The sequence below is a fragment of the Myxine glutinosa genome, chromosome 1 (assembly GCF_964187855.1).
Source record: "Myxine glutinosa chromosome 1, kmMyxGlut1.1, whole genome shotgun sequence".
NCBI classification, from domain to species: Eukaryota; Metazoa; Chordata; class Myxini; order Myxiniformes; family Myxinidae; genus Myxine; species Myxine glutinosa.
Window position 1 is genome coordinate 13,788,906 of NC_136261.1, and position 24,062 is coordinate 13,812,967.

At 42.6% G+C, this 24,062-nt stretch overlaps 2 protein-coding genes and 1 long non-coding RNA gene across 5 annotated transcripts in view; 1 reads left to right on the forward strand and 2 right to left on the reverse strand.

Moving 5' to 3' along the window:
- LOC137421365 (uncharacterized) overlaps positions 1-1,817 on the forward strand; it is a 96,351-nt gene extending 94,534 nt beyond the window's left edge. For all 3 annotated transcript variants that reach the window (XM_068107360.2, XM_068107377.2, XM_068107367.2), the window contains exon 6: positions 1,448-1,817. In XM_068107360.2, coding sequence (XP_067963461.2) covers positions 1,448-1,695 — 248 coding nt within the window. In that variant the 3' untranslated portion in view covers positions 1,696-1,817. The remainder of the gene's footprint in view (positions 1-1,447) is intronic.
- Positions 1,818-6,400: 4,583 nt separating this feature from the next.
- LOC144889705 (uncharacterized) lies at positions 6,401-13,079 on the reverse strand. Its single transcript, XM_078770891.1, has 3 exons — positions 11,579-13,079; positions 10,463-10,592; positions 6,401-7,046 (listed from the first exon to the last, which is right to left on the reverse strand). Exons 1-3 carry the CDS (start codon positions 12,993-12,995, stop codon positions 6,647-6,649), a joined length of 1,947 nt encoding a protein of 648 aa, XP_078627017.1. The 5' UTR covers positions 12,996-13,079; the 3' UTR covers positions 6,401-6,646.
- A 1,213-nt stretch (positions 13,080-14,292) lies between these two features.
- The window catches only part of LOC144889706 (uncharacterized), a 53,373-nt gene continuing 43,603 nt past the window's right edge, over positions 14,293-24,062 (reverse strand). Inside the window, exons 5-7 of the long non-coding RNA XR_013622012.1 lie at positions 19,177-19,282; positions 18,658-18,815; positions 14,293-16,505 (exon numbers count right to left, since the gene is read on the reverse strand). This is a non-coding gene — a long non-coding RNA (uncharacterized LOC144889706). The remainder of the gene's footprint in view (positions 16,506-18,657; positions 18,816-19,176; positions 19,283-24,062) is intronic.

Here is a 24,062-nt window from a genome sequence, read left to right on the forward strand (position 1 = left end):
CACGTTCTTAAAGGCGTCCAGGTAGTGAACTTTCCTGCACGGACTAACCGTGAACTCCACATTCCTTAAGGCGTCCATGTAGGGAATACTCAGCTGGGCCTCCCGAAAGAGTGCTATCGAGAGGTTTAAATTTGGGGGCTTTGGTCACCACCTCTTAACCGTCATTCAAGAGAAACTAGAAGTGGTTGACGCTTGGTCCAGAGGGAATTAATCTAGGGGATTGTGTGAAATTTTGTTGCTTTATTTTTAAGTGATGACTGTGCCTGGGGGGTGAGTTATCGGGTTTGTTTATCCAAGTTGGCCGGCAAAGAAAGTTTTCGCTGGGTTCAAACTTTCTTTCTTGAAGGGGGGGAGTGTTACATATTTATGTGAATGTATGTGAATTACTATTCAGGTCTTTGCTTATCAATGTGTAGTCGATTAAAGGTTGTTGTGATTAAAGGGTCAGGAGCCCTTCTGAGAAAAAGGAGACCGGAAACGGAAGAAGAAAAGACACGAGGTCCTGGAGAAGCGACGATTCTTCTTCTTCCTCGCCGAGCTCGGACGCGAGCGGTATCGCTATTGAGCAACGTAACAGAATCGGCGTGTAAAAGCCCGTCTGGTGAGAGGAGTTACCGGGACGTGTAACTACCCTTTGACACGTCAAGTCACTGTGGGTTCGTGCACGGAACCAAGCGTCCGGCACAGTTCGCCTCACCGTCTACAAGGCCGCGTACGGATCGCGCGCTGGGCAAGCCGCGTGTTGCTTTGCCCGCTTTGCTTTACCCGCTTCGCTTGGCCAGGAGGTGTGCGCTGCAGCCGTTGTTCCCGGTACGGGACGTGCCCGGTGGAAGCACGTCAGGAAGGGTCCGTTCAACCGCCCACGTGCGGAGATCGAACTACAGGAGTACGGAGACATTGAGAGAGACATTGACCATGGAGGGAGTCGGGAGTGGGGCTCACGTGAGGAATGTATAAGATGGCCATCTTAGAGTTATGGTAGATGAGTTTACATCTTTGTACTATTGATTGCTGATTGTTGATGGTTGTTGATTGCTCGGGGAATATATCCTTGATTATTCCGGATCCTTGGTGTGGGGTTTTTTCTTGATTGGAATTCATATTGATTGCGTTACGAAAGCGCATACATAATAGATTTTTCTGGCGGAGTTCCTCTCATGGTCCGGGGATCACCGAGACCAGGTAGTCACCGGGAGGACCACGTAACAGAATAATATGTTATTTATTTGGCATGGGGGGTGGGGGGTGGGGGGTGGGGGGGGAGTGTACTTGGAATGTATCTGCACTTGCTTTGCCTTTTCTTCCCCTCAAACGCCCAGCATACTCTCCTCCTCCCGCCATTTATATGTATTAAATGAATAGCTCATTACAAACTACCTCGTTCCTGTTCATTGGCTGTGAGTGCGTCACAACATGCTTTTGTTATCTCCCCGCATTCTCTCTGCAGCAAAGAAAAGAAAATCTTTATTGAGCTTGACTGACATTGCCAAGAAAATGGCAGGGATACAAGAAAGACAGTTTGAATTGGAAGTAAAACGATATGAGGAAGAGAAGCAGAGATACGAGGAGGATAAGCAGAGGTATGAAGAGGAACGACAGGACAGAAGACAAGCTGAGGAAAACTCGCATCACTTTAACATGCAGCTGGTGGCTGCAATGAACACTATCGTTTTGGCACTTGCAAAAAAACTGTGATTGTTTGTAATGGTCACGAAGGTTGTTTACAAAAACCGAAAACTTTTCTAAGCATTTTGAGCCTGAGAAATGTTTTTATTCTGCTGTCCTTTTTTCAGGAATAAAAGCTAAATATGAAACAACTGCCTTTCAAGGCCATTCTTTCCCACTCATCCCTCCAGGACTTCAAGCAGGCAGTGCACAGCCACCTCATGTCATCCCATATCCTGACCCATTATCTTTATTACTCCATTAACCCTTCCCAACCCAACTGTTACTTGCTGGCTTCAGTGTTTCTTCCCCTTCTTCCCCTTCTTCCCTCTCCCTCTCCCTCTCTCTCTCTCTCATGTTCACTGACTTGTGCTCAATTGTTGCTCCGCTAATCCACTATTTTTTAACCTTGCTTTTCCATGAGCCTCCTACTTGTAGAGAAAAAAATGGTATTAATGGAAAATCCGTGCATTGGAACAATGCGTAACGGATATCATCACCTTCCCCTGGGCACCTTCCTGGTAATACGTTTGCAGTGTGCTGGAACGCAATTGTGATGCCAACCGTTCTAAATCAAATGGATCATGATGTTCTTCAAAGACTGTGCAGAACACTTGTTGCAATCACCTGTGTAACCAAACCCAAATTTCTAATTATTTCTCTATTTTTTTTTTTTTTAATTTTCGGCAGTCAGTGAACATCTCCAGGTGGCGGTCAGCCGAGCAAATGCATTGCCCACTGCAGATATTGCATGCTTTATTATTATGCTAGCATGTATTGGCTCGCTGCGCTCGCATCAATACATGTCAGCGCAGAGGCACAGGCTTGTTTTAACTGAAGATAATAACCTCACTGAACTTGATTTGGTGTGTTTTCATGATTTACACCAAACATAATACAAACATTTATTTTGTACAAATGTATTACTTGCAAAATTGAAGATTTTTCAAGTATATTGGTTGGTTGACTTTGTTATTCTGTCTGTTTGTCTGTCTGTCAATCGCCTACAGGTCACAATTTTAAACCAGTCATTATGAAACTTCACCAAGTTGTAGAGGTAGTCACAACTGAGAAGCCTATTGAGTTTGAAGTCGAAGGTCAAAGGTCATCTTGAGGTCTAATTTCTAAATCATTTTTTTTTTCATTAAATTGACTTGGAAGTTGAAAAGTATTTGCATATTGGGTCACTGTATTGGGAAACCATTTGAGGTAAAAAGGTCAAGGGTCAACCCAAAGTTAAACTTATAAAATCATCAATTTTTGTCTGAAAAATTATCAATGTTCATCCTATTAACTTGAAAATTAAACAGCATTTGCATAGTGCATCACTGAATTGGGAAAGCAACTATTTTTGAGGTCAAAATGTCAAAGGTCAACTCAGGGTCAAACTTCTAAAATAATTATTTTACATCCAATTGACCTGAGCTTTGATTAAGATCATCAATTTGAATCTTAATGAAATGGACAATTTGATGTATCCATGGCAACTTTTTTGAGGGGGAGCGGTGGATTTTGCAAGTATCGTGCTCTGCATGACGTCTTCTTGTATGTTTGTTTGTCAAACATCGCCCACAGGTCACAACTGTCTATAAAGTCTATAAACTATGTACAATTAGAATGTGAGTACGTCTATAAATTTGGTACAATTAGAATGTGAGTATTTCTATAAATTATGTTCAATTAGAATGTGAGTACGTCTATAAAGTATGTACAATTAGAATGTGAGTACGTCTATAAAGTATGTACAATTAGAATGTGAGTACGTCTATAAAGTATGTACAATTAGAATGTGAGGACATCCAGATAGTATGTACAATTAGAATGTGAGGACGTCTACAAAGTGTGTACAATTAAAATGTGAGTACGTCTACAAAGTATGTACAATTAGAGTGAGAGTACGCCTACAAAGTATGTACAATTCAAATGTAAGTACGTCCATAAAATATTCTCGTGTTCCTGGGGATGAAGATCCTCCAAGGTAACGGGAAGCTGATAGAGCTTTGCCATAGTTGGATTGAACGCCTATGAGTGTAGAGTTAATACGCACGGGGGATGAGGCAGCGAAGAGTAGCGTAGCTCTTACCTGCATGGATCCCACTGGACGTATTCAAACCACGATGATTAAAGCAAACCGACATGGAATTATAATGCAAAAATACCGGCTTTAATGAAAGAAATGCCGGTAACCAAAGAATGCAAAGTAAAACTGAAATTCCTAATCGAGGGACCCTCCAAACGGACTCGTATACAACACAAGGGAAAAAATAACTGAAAGTAAAAATGTGTGTTTGTATACTTAGCCTTGGTCCCCTTGATCGTCCGGAATCGTCACAGGCCCCCGCGTTCCTGCGCGGGAAAACACGCCCTGGCGCAAAGTCCATGCGCAGGAAACAGGCCTTGGCGCACACTGCCGCACAGTTCATTCCTCAGGCTGCGCCCATCCACTCGTCGTCTGCTCCAAACAGCACCGCGGCCTCTCAGCACGGACAGCCGCTGCACCGCCAGCACCAACGAGCCAGGGAAAGGAAAATGCGGCCGCTCAAACTGATCGCCGGACCAAGAAGAGGAAATAAGCGAATGTCCTTTCTCAACTCGGGACCCAAAATACAATAATCAAGACTGTTCGCAATGAAATCCAGAACCAAGAAGAAGAGAATATCTGCGACCGCGACAGGATGAAAGCCAAGGACCACGAAAACCTCCGACTGTTCGCTATCAAAGTCCGAACAAGAAGAAGGAAAATGTCCGGACCCAAGTCTTTTGTTCCCAGCACTCTTACGTCATCCGATGACGTAACGCACGCTCCAATCAGCGGGTCCATCTCCTCGCCCTATGGTCGTCCTAACCAATCGTTCTTCGGGGCATGGCCACATGGCCACTTGCCAGCCTTTGTGATGGTGTTCGGTGATATCATTGGCGGTGCTCAATGTCCTGGTTTTGGTTGTTTTATTTGGTGTTATAATGCACGCCGATTGCTTGGCTTGGCTATATGTGTGGTGCGGTGTCATAAGGAACAAAGGAGAAACCACAGAGGTGATTTACATACAGGGGATTAATTACCCTTAAACCCCACCTAATTATCATAGCCCCACCCCTAGTCATGGGGACAAAGATACACTCTAACGTGACATCCAGCCTGACTTATGTCCATCAATGTGGCTACATGACAATCGGAGCATGGTAAGATATACACTTCTACCTGGACCAAGGTATTTCATTGCCTTCCCCCCACAAACGTAACAGTATGTACAATTAAAATATGAGTACATCTGTAAAGTATGTACAATTAGAATGCGAGTACGTCAATAAAGTATGTACAATTAAAATATGAGTATGTCTATAAAGTATGTACAATTAGAATGTGAATACGTCTATAAAGTTTATACAATTAAAATGTGAGTACGTCTATAAAGTATGTACAATTAGAATGTGAGTACGTCTATAAAGTATGTACAATTAAAATGTGAGTACGTCTATAAAGTTTGTACAATTAAAATGTGAGTACGTCTATAAAACAACCAAGCTGGGCGAGGGTATGCAGGTTGCTAGTATATAGTTTCTTTTGCAAAACTTAATGTTTTTATTCCAATATGTGTGTGAGGCTTTTTAAAAATACCTTTCAAATAGAATGATATAATACAATACGGTACAGTATTTCTTCATGGAAGGTATTCAAAAAACATGTATTTTGAGGAAGAAGTTTGAAACATGGAAATTGGACTCCATTTATTTCCAAAAAAATACAAATTCATATTAAACCATTATTACAGGAATAATAATAATAATAATAATTATAAATAATGACAAGATGCAACATAAATATCACACTCACTTTCTGCAAAAGAACCGTCTGGCAAACCCTCCATCTCCTTTATTACCAATCATCTTGAGGAAGTTCAGTCATTCAAACTCCTGGGTTTCATGATCAGCCATGATATTTTTTGGGAAAACCACATTTCAAAGTTGGCCTCCAAAGCCAGACACCGTCTGCTCATCCTCCATCGTACAATGTCCTTCCTTGGTACATGTGAACACCTATCCACTTACAAAGCTTTCTTCCGCAGCTTGATGGAGTGCTGCTCTCCCCTATGGGCTCGCTCCCCTGCCTCACATCTTGATGCCGTGGAAAATAAGGTCTTCAAGATCATTGGGATCTCCTGCGATGAAGTTCCGCATCACATACAGGTCGGTGGTCTCTCTGTATTCACCGCCTCCTTTCTGGTCTTACACCCTTTGCTTTTTCTGTGCTTTGTACCCCAACTCACCCCTCCTCTCCTAGATTTCTGCAGTCCGCACACGACTACTGGTTAAACCATCAACCCTCTTCTGGTTAAACTCCCAAAATCCAGAACCACTGCTCACCTCCACTCATTCATTCCTTTTTTTCCCCGCCTGTGGAATCAACTTCCACATCCTCTTCAATCTCATTCTTCTCTCCAGGTCTTCAATACAGCTGTTCACCACCATCTCAGATCATCCCCCATCAAAAATCATGATTTTTTTTTACCTCTGTCAACCATCCCCATCCCTAAGCCCACCTCTTTCCAAACCTCCTTCCAAAATTTCTTTTCCTTCCTGAGTGTTTGTTCCTGTATCTACCTTGTGTACCACATCCTTCCTTACTCTTCATGCCTCCCAACAACCCTTATTTGTCCAAGTCTCCCTCTATTCTATCCTTCAACCCTGCTGTTGGTGTCCCGTCCCCCCCTCCCCTCTTTTCCCTGTTCCTTTTGTTCTGTTGTGTCCTCATACTTTTCAGTGTTCTAGGTCTTCCACGAGCCTCGACTTTGTGTACAAAAAGTATACATGCAACAGCACTAGTCCACTACTTTTCCATGACGATAGGTACGTGCAAAGTCACTGCTGCACATGACCATGGTGTCGTCCTGTGCTTCTGGCTCCTGTCCCTGCTATATTGACTATTAGTATAATGCCTTTGCCGGTCATGGTATGAAGTGTGAAACAAAGGCCTTGAATATGGTTAGTGGTTAGTTGGTCCGCCTGGCGGGAACCTTGCCTCATGAATCAATTGCTGTATCTTAATCTTCAGGAGTGATTTTGCGCAGGGATCGAGATCCTGAAATATTGGATAAAGGCCAAGCAGAAATAGTTTGTCGGCATCGGGGGGTTCTTCTTGCTTCGTCTTCTCCTGGGCACTTTTATTTTTGCCCGTTACAGAATCTTGATCCCTCTTCCGTCGTTTCCTAGCTGATGAGAAGTTGGGGGGTATGCTCACTCGGGGAGTCGAGGGGGCGATAATGTCATGTGTTTCTTCAATGTCGCTTTCTTGTATGTTCTCGGGGTCCTGCGTTTCTTTCTTCAACTCCATAATTTGTGATGTCCTCTCATCTTTGCTGGACAGCGGTATGTTTTCATATGTCCTGCAACCACCAGATGCAATTATACCGCAAATAGAACAGTAATGTACGTATACTGTATCTATATGATATTGAAGTGCTTTTGGAACATGTCCTTGTTGCATTTTGTAGCTGAAGACAGCCATTCTCACATGTGACACACAACCAATCTGGGTACTGGTATGTGAAATTGTTTGGTGTTCGTGCTGCTGAATATATGTAACTTATGTACTATTAACATTATAACCTAAAATCAATAACATGGGGATCATGGTATCAAAAGGCGAGATTACCATGTTTGAATAAACTATTGACCTTTCATTCAGTGTATGACTTCAAAAGATGGATCTTTTGCCAATATTTTCCATCTTTTCCAATTTTCCAAAGATCGCAAAAGATATTTTGCCAGAAGATGGATTTTTCCTTCCCTGTCCACTTGTAGCTTGGGAATCCCTTTTGTACTTCATGGAGGGATCTCTAAGGTACAGTGTGTACCAGCTTGCCTCAAGCCGCACCGTCTCTGGCACCTGAACGAGGGAAGGCCACCCTCTTCTACATCCCCAATCTTATTTTCTCTCCCTCTCTTGTGCTAACCCTAACCCTAACAACTAACCCTAACCCTAACAACTCTAACAACAACTCGATTTCCTGTGCCTGTCCGTGTGTTTAAGAAATTATCCTCAGCTAGGTTTGGTATCCAGCCTGTACTTGTCTAGGATAAGCCATACTATCGGGGTTGTCTCTGTACCCCATTACACTCTTAACTTTAAATACTTGCTCTGTGCCCCCCTCCCCCCCCCATCCTTTTGTCAATAAATCCCCAATTTTAGCTCAACTAGAACGTAGTTCCGTGGAGCTTATGTGATGGCGCGTCATCAGTCCGTAAACACTTCTTGTAACTTCTTCTCCGAAACTGGTGATGGGATTGTGACCAAACTTGGCTAAAAAGATTTTTAGTATGTTACAACTCAAGTTTGTTCATGGAATAAAAATAATTAAAAAATCAGGGTCTAATGGGGTCTATGGAGGGGCAGAGGGGTTGATCCCCAAAATAGGTCTTTCCTTTCCTCTCAGAAGCTACACACACAATTTCGATGAAACATGACCACAACCTTCATCACCCGTGATGTACCAAAATTTGTTCCCGACATTGAAAATATTTGGGGTCTAACGAGGCCTAGCGGGAGGAGGCAGGGGTTGAGCCCCCCAAAGTAAGTATTTGCTCTCTTCTCCGAAACTACAGGCACAATTTCAATGAAACTTGACCACAACCTCCATCATCTTCCTCACTAGTGAGGATACAATCGTCAGTCTATTTGGCACAAATTCTGGCTGTATGGCCATGCACCCTTCGATCCCAAACTTTCTCAACCAAAAAAGGTTTGGTTTTCTCAACCAAAAAAGGACAGGTTTGTCGTCATTGTTGGACATTTTCTGTTCACAGCCAGATCAGAAAATTTGTTGGACATTGTTGGACAAGCAGCCCCGGCTGCTTGCCAAAGGTCACCAATGGCACTCTGGGAAGAAGGTAAATGGTCAAAATTCCACATTCTCTCTTGTGTGGAATGGGTACTGGTATGTGAAATTGTTTGGTGTTCGTGCTGCTGAATATATGTAACTTATGTACTATTAACATTATAACCTAAAATCAATAACATGGGGATCATGGTATCAACTTTCTCAACTTGATACCATGATCATGATCATCAACTTTCCCCTGTGAATTATGCAATACCTCCACAAAGCAGATGCTTGAGGAAATGCTTTTCTGCAAAGTATGTTTGTGAGGCTTCTCTTGCATGAAAACATTTTACTAATCGATTATAAAAATGCATTTTTGCAAAATGTGCACAATTACAAGGCTTCATGTGTGAATTATTTTACATATGAATGAATATGAATGATCGTTTTGAGGCCATTTTCCCCGCTAGAGCAGGGGTTAGCCTTGCGGGCCTCATGACAATCATGGTTCCCTGTTTGAGGCAATGTTTTTATGGCCGGATGCCCTTCCTGACGCCAACCCTCAGTCGCCTCTTACGATGCGCGCAGGGATACGGTGTACCTATTCTAAACCGGGGTACACACCAGGATCATTCATCCCAGCAAGCTGGTACTCAATTTGCCGACCTCGGAAGGATGACAGGCTGAGTCAACCCCCCTGGCGTTAATTCAGCGATCGACCGGGATTCAAACCCAGGATCCTAGGATCCCAAGCCGGCACCCTAACCGCTAAGCCAACACCAGGCTATAATCATACTAAAATATGCCATTTGTGTGTGTCCGTCTGTCTGATGAATTTTTGATGCCAATAAATTCCGTCCTTACTTATCCAATCTCAACCAAACTTGACAGGATGACCAAGGGTTACATAATGAAGGTTGTAGCACATTCATTTGCCCCCTTCCCCAAGGGGGTTTTCTCCCCCGAGTGGGTTTACCTCGCCATTGCCGTCAATGGGTTGCTTGTTGAGGTGTATAGCCATATTAAGTTAGCTTTATCGTGGCGTTTTTCCAAAGAAGTAGATTTATTGTGGCGTTTTTCCAAAGACGGTTTGAATAACAAAATTAATGATAATCGCAAATTATTAATGTTATTACAAAACAATATTAATACTATTAATATCCCACTTCCCCAAGACGTTTTTCCTGCAGTAATAACGTGTTTAAATAGCTTATAGTTATAATAACGCTTCCGTGGGAGCAACGGCTTCTACAGGAAGTAAAAATATTATAAACCACAAACACGTATGCTTAGCTTTTTAAACAGTCGCTAATGCTCTTTATAACACTAAATGAAGAAATTTGGAGGTATCCCGACATCCGTGAAGGAAGGTTTACTTACAGAACTGAGCGAAGATCTACTTTACTCTATATAACCCACAAATGTTGGGTCAATAACATGGCCCTTTCTCCCACTACCGTGGCATTTTTCGTAGCGAACTTTTGAAACTCGCTCCCGCTGTTTAATACGAAACTGAAAGGGAGAAGCTCAGGTTGTGCTCCTTTACCAAGCAGCTAGCTAGCGCTTGCCAAGCCAGCTGTTCCTTAACGGTTTTGAATGGAGCGTTTGCTCGAATGGTTTAACCACTTGGCGATCTCTCCACAAGAAACTTGGTAAATGAACACACACCCAATGTTCTTGAGACCCGACCATAGATCGACTGTAATCTACATACCCCAAAGAGGAATAACCCTTCCTGTCCCCCCGGAGTCTACGGGTGTATTAGTTATTTAAAGCACCGGAAAATGCAAATGTCTTACTGTTATGTGTGCCTCTGTGTGTGAGTAATGATGTGAAGGTTTAACTTTAAACTTTAAAGTATACAAATGTATGAATGGTTTGATGCAAAGATAACATTTGTAAGATATTGCTTCAGTACGGGTTCTCCAATACTTTCATTCGACTCTCGTAAACAAAAGTAGAATTGTCTGCATTTGTACATTTTGATACTTGGTTCGATGCAACTTGACTGTTGTTCTTGCTTTTTCATTCCAGGCTGAAGTTCAACTTTGGGAGTGAACCGTTTGTACTTCCTGCTAGAATTCCTCCCCTCGAGTTCTGTGCGACAGCCTGAAAAACAAGCAACAAGATGTTGAAAAAACAAACAATTCCAGTTTGAACAAGTGATATTCGTTGTTTTTATAAACTAGGGCGTGCCCGTACTATATATATATCTAAAATTATATCCCCCCCCTCTATTTACATGAAATGGTTTGGTCCATTCGCAAAGCCAAAGCGAACGGCTTGCGAGTACGGTAGAACCCCCCCCCCCCCTCTATTTACATGAAATGGTTTGGTCCATTCGCAAAGCCAAAGCGAACGGCTTGCGAGTACGGTGACCATACCTTGGGAACCACTTGTCCGATTAATTTCAAACCTTGAAAAGGCACATCCTCGGGTCCCCAGCAATATACCTGGCAAGTTTCAAGTATATCGGACCCGTGGTTGTCGAGAAACAGCGGTCACAGACAAACACACAGACACACAGAGATTACTGGAATTATAGATAGATGCCTAAGAAAAAGTACCAGGAAACACAAGCTCTCGGCTTCAAGTAAATTACAGGGGAGAACGGGGTAAATACGGACACAGATTTTTAAACCTCTGTATCTGCACAACGAGTAGTATAACTCTCAAATTAAAATGGTAGCAGATACATATGAGGCATCCCCTCAATATGAGATAGATACATACCTAAAACGTTTTTCTACTATATTTAAGTTATCTTTAAGAAACCATTTTCGTAAGTGTCCGCAATTCCCTGCCCGCTAGCGGGGAAAACCGGGCACCTGGTGGGGCAACTACGGACAAGTGAAGAAGTCGACTTTTAGGGTCTTGCATAAGCCCCCTCCCCTTTTCAAACAGGCTAAACGACCTTTTAAGACACCAGAGATGCTAAGTAGTTATCTTCTCAATACAATGAAATGTTCCCAATAGGCCTACAATGAAATATTTTCGTCTATAGATTAACATTGAAATGTGTAATATTTGTTTGTCGTATATTGTTGTTGAGCTGGGATGCACAGAGGGAAAATGCACTGCAGCTGTATCTTCACCATCTGAAGACGTAGTATCCATATCTTCTAATGTGTCCCGCCCGGCTTTAGAGGGACCAGGCCCGGCGTTAGAGGGACCAGGAACATCATCAGCATTGTCACGAGATACTTCTTCGTCATCTTGAACATCCTGCGATTGGTCTGGAACAGCAGGCTGGGTGGGTTCTTCTTCTGTTTGAACTTGTGGGGGCATCAAGGCATCTGCTGGAGCAAAATCTTCTGGCGTGAAAATGTCAGAGTTGAGCGGCCAAATTCCACAGCAACGAAATCCGTTTACAGCTTTCTCTACTGTTGCAACCTGAGAATATGCTTGTTGAAAAATGGACGCTACCTCATACTGTGTGATTCTGCGTCCAGGATTGGACTTCAAGAAGTTTGTGCATTGCCTGGAATAAGCACGTTTGATTGGACCAAACACCGTTCGGTCCAATGGCTGCAGCATGTGTGACGTGTGGGGTGGTATGGAGCACATAACCACTCCATTTTCGCGGCAGAGATCCCAGGCTTCGATCGTGATGTGGGAGGAATGGTTATCAAGAACAAGAAGGGCCTTGTTTTCTTTGGTGGCACCAACAATCTTTATGAAATGTTGTAACCATTTCACAAAAACTTCCCCATTGATCCACCCTGAATCAGAAACCCCCCAGGTCGATCCCGGTGGAGCCCCATTCAGTAGAGCCATCTGCATATTCTTTCTCGGGTAGATAAACATGGGTGGTACATAAGTACCACAAGCACCGATGCAGCCAACGAGTGTGATTGTTTGGCCTCTCTCAGCACTTGTAAGGCGGCCTATTTGTTTCTGCCCTTTTAGCCCAACTACCTTTTCTGCAGAAGCTGCATTTGGTACTGTGGAAAGTCCACTCTCATCAACATTGTAAATTCTTGCACCATCAATGTTGTTCTCATCGATGACTTTTGTTAGGTTTTCGTAAAACTTGTTTACTGCCATGCTGTTGAAGCCGGTGGCTCGTGAAAAGCTGGTCGCCTCAGGTGTGCGGAGTGATAAGTCCGGATTTCTACTGAGAAAACCACTGAACCAGTCTTTACCAGCCATCTTCGTTTTTCTGTTGAAGGGATGTTTGATCTTGTTTTTCTCCGCAAAGTCAAATGCCATTTGCCTGATTTCAACCGGTGCCAACCCGAAGAATGACGCGCACATCTCTTTTGCGTATTGGGATAGTTGTCTTTCCTGCTCCGGAGTACACACTGTATACTTTCCAGAATGGCACTGTCCTCTGCGTCTTTCATGCTTGTACTTTTGATTTTTGAGGTCATGCAGGGTGGACTTTGGAATTCCCGTTCGATCTGACACCCTCCATACAGAGACTCCCAGCTGTAGTTTGCGCAAAGCAGCTTGTAGCTCCCCTGAAGTCCATGATCTTCTCTTTCCTTTAGATTTGTAATTTCTCACCATCTGAAAAAGGGGTGAAAAGTGTTGTGAGCTACAAAAATTGCTTAATAATACTTTTATTAACAAAGCTAGATGTAATGATACATATGATAGCTTTAGTAGTATCAGTTATTCCCTCTGTAATATTATATATACACAGCAATTAACATTAAATGCATTAGAATTCAATATAGACCGCAGAAAACATGAATGGGGTAAGACCGGACATCATCGGGGCAATAGCGGCCACCCGTCCGCAATTACCCCACATTGACCTCTGACACACGATACTTTCCTCCACACAACACTGTCTCATTACATCAATTGACACTGTATGTACGTAAACCATGCTTCAAACTGAATACACGTTTCTAATAAAATCGATGATTAACCAAAACGACCGACAGCAATAAACCCAAACAGCAAAATCTTGGAACACATTTTAGGGGGTGTACTTAACTCTCTGACTGAGTACTTCTCTTTAAATGAGGCAAATAATAGAAGTTAGCTGGTATTTACCTGGTTACCTGCTAGGCCACTCACGAGTGATGACGGAACAGCGCCAGCTATCGCGAAATTCCTGTAACAGCCTTGTCCGCAATTACCCCATGTCCGTATTTACCCCGTTCTCCCCTACTGCATTTGAAGTGTGCATTAACCAGAGAGGCCGTCCTTTTTTGCGCTAAAAGGTGGCTCATCTTCTTCTTCATGCCCCTTTAGGTTAGAGCAGGAATTTGTAATTGATTTAAGGTGTAGGCGATAGCTCACCACCTATTCACGAAGGACACTGTGGGATCTTTATTCTTGACCAACTAATGCTGGCAGACGGGTGCTTCGGTTTCGGTTTTATGTCAATCCGAGTGACGGCACACACATTAATGACTCGTCTTGCCTGAAAAACTCCAGGATGACAATTTATAGTTGGGTCGAAATTCTAACCCAGGCTAGACCACTCAGAGGCAAGTGTGCTTACCTCTGGGCTAACATACCATGCCAAGGTGGCCCTGATAGACAGAAAATTGACAAACGTGAAACATTCAACAATGTATCCATCTCATTTTAATCCCCCAGAGGGATTAGCTGAGGTATTTACAAAAAATTCGAATAATGCACCGAATGTTCATATAGAAATAACTCCTGCTCATAATGCGCTATTACATATCGAAACAAGAAAGAGCGATCAGAGATTGCAGACTCTCGCCAGGACATGTGGTGTTTGTTAGCTGCTGTGTGTGTGGTGTATTTTGTGTGGTGTTTGTTAGCTGCTGAGTTTGTGTGGTGTATTGATGATGTAGATTTATGTTCATACAGCACACAAACAGACCTTTTCGGTTTTATTGGATTGAGTCACATTCCAATCGTATGTATTTTATAGACGTACTCACATTCCAATTGTACGTGCTCTATAAACGTGTACACACATTCTAATAACACATACACTACAGATGAAACACATTCCTAATAGCATGTACTTTATTGACATACTCACATTCTTAATTGATTTTGACGTTTCATACACTTTATGGAGCGTTGAATGCCGCCAAAGTAGTTTCTTAGCTAAGTTTATTCTGGGTGGTTTGCCATTGCCTTCCCAGTGTTGTTTGTTCATGCTATATCATTTTAAATGCTGAACGTCAAACAAACCTTCAATTTTCATTCCAACCAGAAAAACCTTCCAACCACGTGACCTATGACATCAAAAATTTACACTCCGCCTATTATTGGGTAGAGGATCACGTGTGTTAAGTTTCGTGTTGATCAGACATGGTGTGAGATGACATTTGTACAATTTCACATCAATAGGGTAAGCGCTTTCAGAGAAACTATTTTTTGAATATTTCCCTTTAACCCAATATGGCTGCCAGAACATGTGACCTATGACTTAATTGTTTTCAAACTTTATTTCCCAAGGCTACCAGATCATGTGTATGGAATTTCACATCGATCGAGTAAGCCATTCTGGAAAATAATATTTTGAAGGTTTTCATTTTAAATCCAATATAGCTGCCGAACCCTGTGCCTGATGAGGTCATCAATTTAATACTCACATACAATGTTTGTGTAGATCACGCTCAATAAATTTCAAAATGATCCGATCAAGCGTTCTACTTGTCTAATGATGACATCATAATGAAGGCATGCATGACATCATCATTAATATAGACACGTGAAAAAGTAAGTACACCCCATGTAAAGTTTTGACTTTTTCAACATATTTCAACATACAGCTATTTGATCTTCATTTCAACAATATTGATAGATAAAGGTGATATAATATAACAAATATCATGAAACATTTACATTTTGTAGTCCATTGTATAATTTAAATAAACATAAATGCAAATTTTGCATGTGGAAAAAGTAAGTACACCCCATGAAATGTTTTTTTAATCTTTTTAACATATGTGGACATATCAATATTTGATCTTCATTTAAACAGTATCTATAGATAAAGGTGATCTAATGGAACAAAAAACAATGAAAAATTGACTTTGCAACAATTTATTCAACAAAAAATTAACAGAGATGCCATTTCCTTCTGTGGAAAAAGTAAGTACACCGTTGGCTCTAATAGGTGGTATTGCCCCTTTTGGCAGAAACAACCTCAAGTCGGCGTTTATTATAACTGTCTACCAGTCTCTGACATCGACTGGGAGAAATTTTTGCCCACTCCTCCATGCAGAATTGTTTCAGCTGTGCGATGTTTGAGGGGTTTCTTGCATGCACAGCTCGTTTCAAATCCCCCCCACAACATCTCGATGAGATTTAGATCCGGGCTTTTACTTGGCCATTCCAGAACCCTCCATTTCTTTCTTTTCAGCAATTCCTTGGTGGATTTACTGGTATGTTTAGGGTCATTGTCATGTTGCAAGGTCCACCCTCGGTTGAGCTTCAACTTTCCGACAGATGGCCTCACATTATCCTCAAGCACCCTCTGGTACAATGAAGAATTCATAGTGGATTCTATGAATTGAGCTGCCCAGGCCCTGATGTAGCAAAGCTGCCCCAAACCATAATATTTCCACCACCATGCTTTACAGTTGATACCAGGTTCTTGTGGTCAAATGCTGTCTTTGGTTTTCGCAAAACATGTCTTCTGGTATTGTGGCCAAAGAGCTCTACTTTTGACTCATCTGTCCAGAGCACATTGTTCCAGAAGTGCTGGTCTTTGCCGAGGTGTTCATTGGCAAACTTTAGTCTTGTCCTGATGTTCTTTCTGGACAGCAAAGGTTTCCTCCTGGCACTCCTCCCATGTAGATCAAATTTGTGCAGCCTCTTTCTAATGGTAGACTCGTGCACTTTGACATCAACAGTGGCAAGAGCTACATGTAGGTCCCGGGATGACCTTCTGGGGTTCTTAGAGACTTCTTTCAGCATCTTGCGGTCTGCTCTCGGGCTGAACTTGCTCGGGCGGCCTGGCCTGAACAAGTTGGCAGTTGATTGGAATCTTCTCCACTTGTAGATGATCTTCCAGACAGTCGAGTGATTGATTTCAAATTGTTTGTAGATCTTCTTAAATCCCTTCCCAGACATCTACAGGAGAAGGCACTCTGATGGTGAAAATTACTTGGCAATCGGATCAACGGTTGCAGAGAAAAATATACTCGTATTTTGTGCAGATAAACAAAGCGACAAAAATCAAACGAACCCAAATGCAATACACTCTCCTATGGCGAAAGTAATTAATACAGACATAATACGGTCACGGTCACGTAGATTTACATCATCATCATACTAAAATACGCCATTTAGTGTCTGTCCGTCTGTCTAATGAATTTTTGACGCCAATACATTCCATCCTTACTTATCCAATCTCAACCAAACTAGACAGGATGGCTAAGGGTTATACAATGAAGGTTTTAGCACATTCATTTGCCCCCACCCTCCCCCCCCCCCCCAATGGGATTTTCTCCCCCGAAAGGGCTTTCCCCGCTGTTGCCGTCACTGGGGTTGCGTGTTAAGGTGTATATGGATGTTAAGTTAACTTTATCGTGGCGTTTTTCCATGGCCGCTTCCAATAACAAAACGATGATAATAGCATAATATTAATGTTATTACAAAACATAATACCAATAATATCCCACTACCCCCAAGGGTTTTTTTCCTCCTTGAACAAACATTGAGTCAATGTTTATAAATAGCTTATCATGGCGTTTTTGTGGGAGCAACAGCCTCTACCGGAAGTAAAAATATTATAAACCACAAACACGTATGATTAGCTTTTTAAACAGTCGCTAATGCTGTTTATAACACTAAATGAAGAAATTTGGAGGAATCCCGGCATGCGTGAGGTAAGTTTTACTTACAGAACTGAGCGAAGATCTACTGTACTCTATATACCCCACAATGGTTGGGTAAATAACATGGCCCTTCCTGGCGCTGACGTGGCGTTTTTCGTCGTGAACTTTTGAAACTCGCTCCTTCTGTTTAACAAAAAACTGAAAGGGAAGAAGCATGGGTTGTGCTCATTTGCCAAGCAGCTAGCTAGTGCTTGCCAAGCCAGCCGGTCCTTAATGGTTTTGAATGGAGTGCTTGCTCGAATGCTTAAACCACTTGGCGATCTCTCCACAAGAAACTTGGTAAATGAACACACACCCAATGTTCTTGAGACCTGACCAGAGATCGTCTGTAATCTATATACCCCAAAGAGGAATGACCCTTCTTGCTACTCCCGTAATGAGCGGGTGTACTAGTTTTACCAAATAAGAAGAACACCAAAAAAAACAGACTGTTATATTTGTGACAAGAAAGAAGGTACAACCGTTATTCAAGGAAAGATTTAGGGTTGGATTCATATGATCATTTATTATGATCATCCCTACCTTGTTTACATACTTTTGTATTTTTAGTCACATATTGGTTTCAGCGGAGGGGACTATCGGTTTTTGCTCTTCATCTATCCACCAGTCACACCTGTGGTTTTCCAGTCTTTTTCCTATACCTTTAGCATATTGAACTGAAACCTGGTACATGACTTTACTATGATAAGTTGCAGGAGTTCTAGTTTCGGGATGTTTCGCAAGTTTTTCACGTTCTGTCCTTTTTGGACTTAGAAAAGATCACCTGCACATGAGTCAGCTTTCCATACTTTTCCCCCTCTTACCCTTTAACATATTGAACTGAAGCTTGGTACATGGATTTATTATGACAACTTAAAGAAACTGCAACATATTTTGTAGCAGTTGCTGAGAGCTTGGAAAAAGAGCCTTCATTGGGACCAGTAGGGGACATGTATTGCAAAGCAATTATTCCTCTTGTTATTAGTCCCCTACTGATTTAACCGGAGGGGACTGACTATAGGTTTGCTCTCTGTCTGTCTGTCTGTCTGTCCACAACACGTGTGGTTTTCCAGACTTTTTTCTCATACCCATTCAATATATTCAACTGAAACCTGGTACATGGCTTTATGATGATACGTTACAAAACAAGTTTTAGTTTCGGGGCATTTCGCCAATTTTTCAAGGAGTCATAACTCTGATTAGAGCTAAGAGATTACATAACTAAGCCTTTCTGGACTTGGAGAACATCACATTGTACATGGATCAGTTTTCCAGGCTTTTCCCCTTACCCTTTAAGATATTGAACTGCAACTCCAACATTGGCAGGATTTTGGACTATGCGTTGCGCTCGAGTGGCAGCTTTGGCTACAGAAGAGTCTGTCGTGCATGACCATGACCTCAGTCACCTCTTGCTGTTCCTCAAGTTAGTATTCTGATGGCAAGCACTCTTTCATCTCCCTCTCTGGCATGACCTGTCTCTCCTGCTCCATCCCTTCAAAAGGTTTCGCATCCAATTCCAGCACATATGCCATAAAGGGAAGTGTCCTCACAGGTTTCATTCTACCTGAAAAGAAACATAAATAAGTAAAGCACTATATTACAAAAACAATACCATCAAAAAAAAGAAATGGGATGTCACCTCCAAGGAGAAGGGTCCACAATGGATGAGGGTGTGGGACAATTGTAATTTAAAAATTTGGAGAACTTATTTTTATCGCTTTATAACTAAGATTGACAAAAGATAAATAATTGGGAGGGAGAGTTAAGTGAGGACAAGAAAAGAAAGGGTTGGAGGGGAGGGGAGGGGGGGATACAAGAGGGTGGGTAGATGAGGCCCAGGGGAGGAGGAAGTCCAAAATCCTGCCAATTTGTTCCAGCATATGTAATATGTAGATGGCCTCCATTACTCCAATGCAGGAACTTACCCCAGGCCTGTGATGAAGGTGTGGATCTACCGAAGGATGAAGGTCTTGGTTCGCACGAAGTACTGTCAGTGTTCAGATTCCATTTCAATGGAGGCTTCATCGTTGTCTAAAAGTTAAAGATATTTAATGCTTACTTGGTTGTTCATATCAAGGACAAAATGCACAAGCACATGGATACATCATACTATGGCCTTACCTCTACACACATCACGAGACGCACTGGTCAAGACCGAGGCCCCAGGTGCCTTCGTTCCTGGTCTTTCCCCCAAGATGGAATCAAACGTATAATAAAACATTCTTCCTTGCGTCAGACCTGCTCTGTTGATTATGGTGTTTGAGTTTCATCTTCTTAAGTGTGAGATTTAGGTATGCCTTGTAATTTCAATTCTTGCGAAAGCTTGAAGTGAACAGTTACTGATACTGTAGAGACTTGTCGGATTACAGTGCCAACTGAGGCCTATATCTAAGACCGCATCCAAGGCTGAACATGCGATCCATGTTTTACTGACGGTGAAATCTCTTTAGGATCTGAAGATTTCAGCAGGTAGCCCCCATCTCTCAAATACCGGTTCAAGGTCATTCAGAATGGGTGTAAATGCAGCTTCGTGGTCATGTTCCCATTATCTGCTACGGTGTTGTTGCGTGTGGGCTCTGTTGACCCCGACCAAGTGGGAAGACACACTGACGATGGGGTTTCCCTACATTTTATTACCCCACAGATTTTCCTGCACTTTTTCCTCCATTGTTCTTAAATATCCAAATCGTGTGGATTGGAGGTGGCAGGGAGGGATTTAAATTTACCTGATTGTAATCCCCCTGCTGCTTTTCCAAGTATCTGCAGGTTCTGAACGTACAATGATCTTCAAACTAAGCGCAAAAGAGTGAAAAGACCTCCATGGATGGTTTCCTCATTTATCTGACCTCTGTAATAAAGTGCCTCCAGGTGCTGAGTGAGAAACCAACTGGTGGTTTGCTAGTGAGATTAACACCTGAGTTATTGTAAAAGTGTCTACATTTTTGTCCCCCGTCGCACCGCGGAGCGAAAGGGGGATTATGGTTTTCCCCTCCGTCCGTGTGTGCGTGCGTGTGTACGTGCGTGCGTTGAACCTTGTGAGTGGAATATCTTGAAAAATAAATGAACTACTAACTTCTAATCTGGTGTGTGGGTGTATCTAGGCATAAGGAAGAACGGTATTGAAAATTGGGTCGCCACGTCAAAATCCAAGATGGCCGCCGCCATATATGTCTGAACCTTGTGAGTGGAATATCTTGAAAAATAAACGAACTATCAACTTCTAATCTGGTGTGTGGGTGTATCTAGGCATAAGGAAGAACGGTATTGAAAATTGGGTCGCCACGTCAAAATCCAAGATGGCCGCCGCCATATATGTCTGAACCTTGTGAGTGGAATATCTTGAAAAATAAACGAACTATCAACTTCTAACCTGGTGTGTGGGTGTATCTAGGCATAAGGAAGAACGGTATTGAAAATTGGGTCGCCACGTCAAAATCCAAGATGGCCGCCGCCATATATGTCTGAACCTTGTGAGCGAAATATCTTGAAAAATAAACGAACTATCAACTTCTAATCTGGTGTGTGGGTGTATCTCGGCATAAGGAAGAACGCTATTGAAAATTGGGTCACCACGTCAAAATCCAAGATGGCCGACGCCATATATATGTCTGAACCTTGTGAGCAAAATATCTTGAAAAATAAACGAACTATTAACTTCTAATCCGGTGTGTGGGTGTATCTACGCATAAGGAAGAACGCTATTGAAAATTGGATCGCCACGTCGAAATCCAAGATGGCCGCCACCATATATGTCTGAACCTTGTGAGTGGAATATCTTGAAAAATAAACCAACTACTAACTTCTAATCTGGTGTGTGGGTGTGTCTCCAACCCACTCGCAAATATTATAGACTCTTCCAAGTTTCCTGCGTCTTCCACTTTGTCAACTCACATCACTTCACCGACGGGGGACCGAGGCGTAACGCTTGTTTTTTCTTTTTCTGGTTCCTATGTTCTCATAGCTCATGATACTGAGTAACCCATGGCCAAATCTCATATACTGTATGGATTTTTCCATTGTCTATCAATGCCCATGGAATTCATAAAATGTGTACAAGCTTCTTGATGAACCCAAGATTAATGTGAACTAGAACGACACTCTTCGACATCGCGACGTCGACCGATATGCGTCCGCCCACATTATTACACCATTATACATACTTGTACCAAGTTTGATTTCAATCCCTTCAGCTATTCTCAACTATCACATTTTTACCTGACATAACCTCCGACCTCTGACGCAGAAATCAATTCAGTTCATCTTTGCATCAAAATACAAACTTGGCATTTAATATGGAATATTTTTTTTTTCTTGACTTCGGATTAGTTTCTGAACTCAGTCTATCAATCTGGTGAGTTTCTTTTCCGCTTCGGTGATTTCTTTGTTAAAAGAACCATGTCACTGATTGTCTGTCGCAGCAAGAAGTCAATAACAGGATTATATCACAGGTGGCGTGACAAAATGTACGAACAGGTACATTTTACGATTGGCTTCACAATCGGGTATATAAGGGTTGTTGCGTTCTGTATTAGTGGAAAACAACTGCTGCACGTCTACAAAAGTTATTGCCGCTTCCTCTGGAGAGGGTCCGTCAACTCGACAATGCTGTTTGTCATGGAGTGGTGGCTTTACGAAATTCCGGCATGAAACCGTGCTATTGGTCGGCAGTATGGCATCACTCAAGGTCAGGTGTCAAAGATCCTGAAACGAAATGCTCAGAGGGGTGTCCCTACTCCAATACCGAGGTCAGGACGTCCCCGCAGAACCACAAGGAGGGATGATCGCCAGCTGCACCGGTTAGTCCGCAATGGCCATATCAAGTCAGCTAATCGGCTTAGGGCTGAGTGGCAGCAACTGACAAATGTGCCTGTATCCAGAAGGCTAGTCAACCAACGACTGGTTCAAGCAGGCTATCGTGCCAGGCGTCCCCTGAGAAAGCCACGCCTTACCAGACAACACCGCCAGCGCCGATTGCAGTGGGCCAGAGAGCACCGTCAATGGCAGCAGGACACTGGAATCACGTGATCTTCAGTGACGAGTCTAGATTTCTGGTCTATCGTCAAGATGGCCGCGTCCGAGTGCGCAGACAAGTGCATGAAGCCGACAACGAAGATTGTATAGTGCCAAGAGTCCAAGCTGGAGGTGGTGGGGTGACCGTTTGGGCTGCTTTTCATGCAGGGGGCAAAACTGACCTGGTTGTACTGAATGGAAACCTGAACCAGTTCAAGTACAGGGTCATTCTGGAAGAAACATTGCTTCCATTTGCTCGTGCAGCCTTTCGAGGAAACTTTGTCTTCCAAGATGACAATGCACGGCCTCATCATGCTCGCATGATTCAACACTTTCTTGCCGACCGTGGTGTGGAGCATATGGAGTGGCCTGCCATGTCCCCGGATATGAATCCGATAGAGAACTTGTGGGCAGCATTAACGCGTCAAATCGACAACTTGGACCAGCAGCTTACCTCTGTGCGTGAATTGCAGCAGGCTATTGTCACTGCATGGCAAGCGATTCCTGTCCAAACCTTGGCAAATCTCGTGTACAGCATGCCTCTATGTGTACGTGTTCTCCTGAATGCTCGTGTGGGTTACAAGAAGTACTGAACTGTAATTTTACTGTCCGTAATCCCAGTCGTAATTTAACTTTTGTTTTTGTTAAAAATAAATTTGGCTAATGTGCAAAATAAAGAGATACTTTCTGGAAAACGTACAGAAGTTTAACACAGTACTGTCCATGAATTGAGTTCGATATCAGTTTACATCACCTTCAAGGATCAATTTATTTGCTTCGAAATGTCAAATGTGGTTTTTGTTTCTTTTAAAGGTCACATTAACAAAATCTAGAATAATTTCAACATAATTCCAATGAACTTTTGGTTCTAAGTCATCTTGAAAAGTAAGTTCACCCCCACAAAAAAATATTCCATATTAAATGCCAAGTCTGTATATACTTATGTTTGGTCAAAATCCCATCACTGGTTTCACAAGTTAGCACAGTAACAGAATTTTTACCTAACGGGACTTCTGACCTTTGACCATAATCTAATCCGTTTATCTTTACATTATTATACATACTTGCACCAACTTTGTCTTGGTTACCTTCAACCATTCTAAAGTTATCGTGGTAACGAAAACCTATTGCACTCTGACCTTTGACCTCTTGACCCCACAATTTAACCAGTTCATCTTTGCATCATTATACATATTGTAACGGTTTTGAGAAGTGGGTAACGAATTTGAGAAGTGTAACGGTTTTTGAGGAGTGTAACAATTTTGGAGGAAGTGTAACGAATGTAAAAAAGTATGGTTTTGTTATGTGTAACACCCTCGTAATGTAAATAATGGTCGCAGCCGTCCTCCTAGTCAATTCCATGAAACTTACACGCAGGTCACGATATATCTTTTTAAATAGTGTATTTCCTTATTCTATGTAGGCTAAATATGTGTTTCCCACTAGATTGACTTTGCATTGTATCAAACAAAATAAGCGTAGGCCCTTGCAATTTCCCCAAACATCTCCGCTCTCCAAAGTTCCTTTCAAAAAGGGTGCGAGTGGTGTTCAATCCCGCAAGCCGCCATTGCCCATGTGCTAATCTCGGAGAAGAAAGGCGTGTCTCCACCTCGTCATAGAGGGGAGGAGTGAGCCAAGTCCACTTGGCCAACCAGCACCGCGGTTAGCGACCCGGTAGGCGTGCCCTCGCAGCCGGCGGCTTGATTCCGCCCCGAGTGATAAAAGCGACTGTAAGGGACTGCTTCACCAGATGACCTGGGAGATGAGCGAAGAGGCGACACCAGGAGGAGCGGTGAGATGC

What these genes read in the sequence shown, in the direction of transcription:
- LOC144889705 (XM_078770891.1), bottom strand. Translation starts at nt 12,995, where the DNA reads ATGGTGAGAAATTACAAATCTAAAGGAAAGAGAAGATCATGGACTTCA. An exon ending in GGATACTACGTCTTCAGATG is followed by an intron (nt 10,593 to 11,578) that starts GTGAAGATACAG and finishes CTTGTTTTTCAG; the next exon opens with GCTGTCGCACAGAACTCGAG. An exon ending in ATCGAACCAAGTATCAAAAT is followed by an intron (nt 7,047 to 10,462) that starts GTACAAATGCAG and finishes TGGTGGTTGCAG; the next exon opens with GACATATGAAAACATACCGC.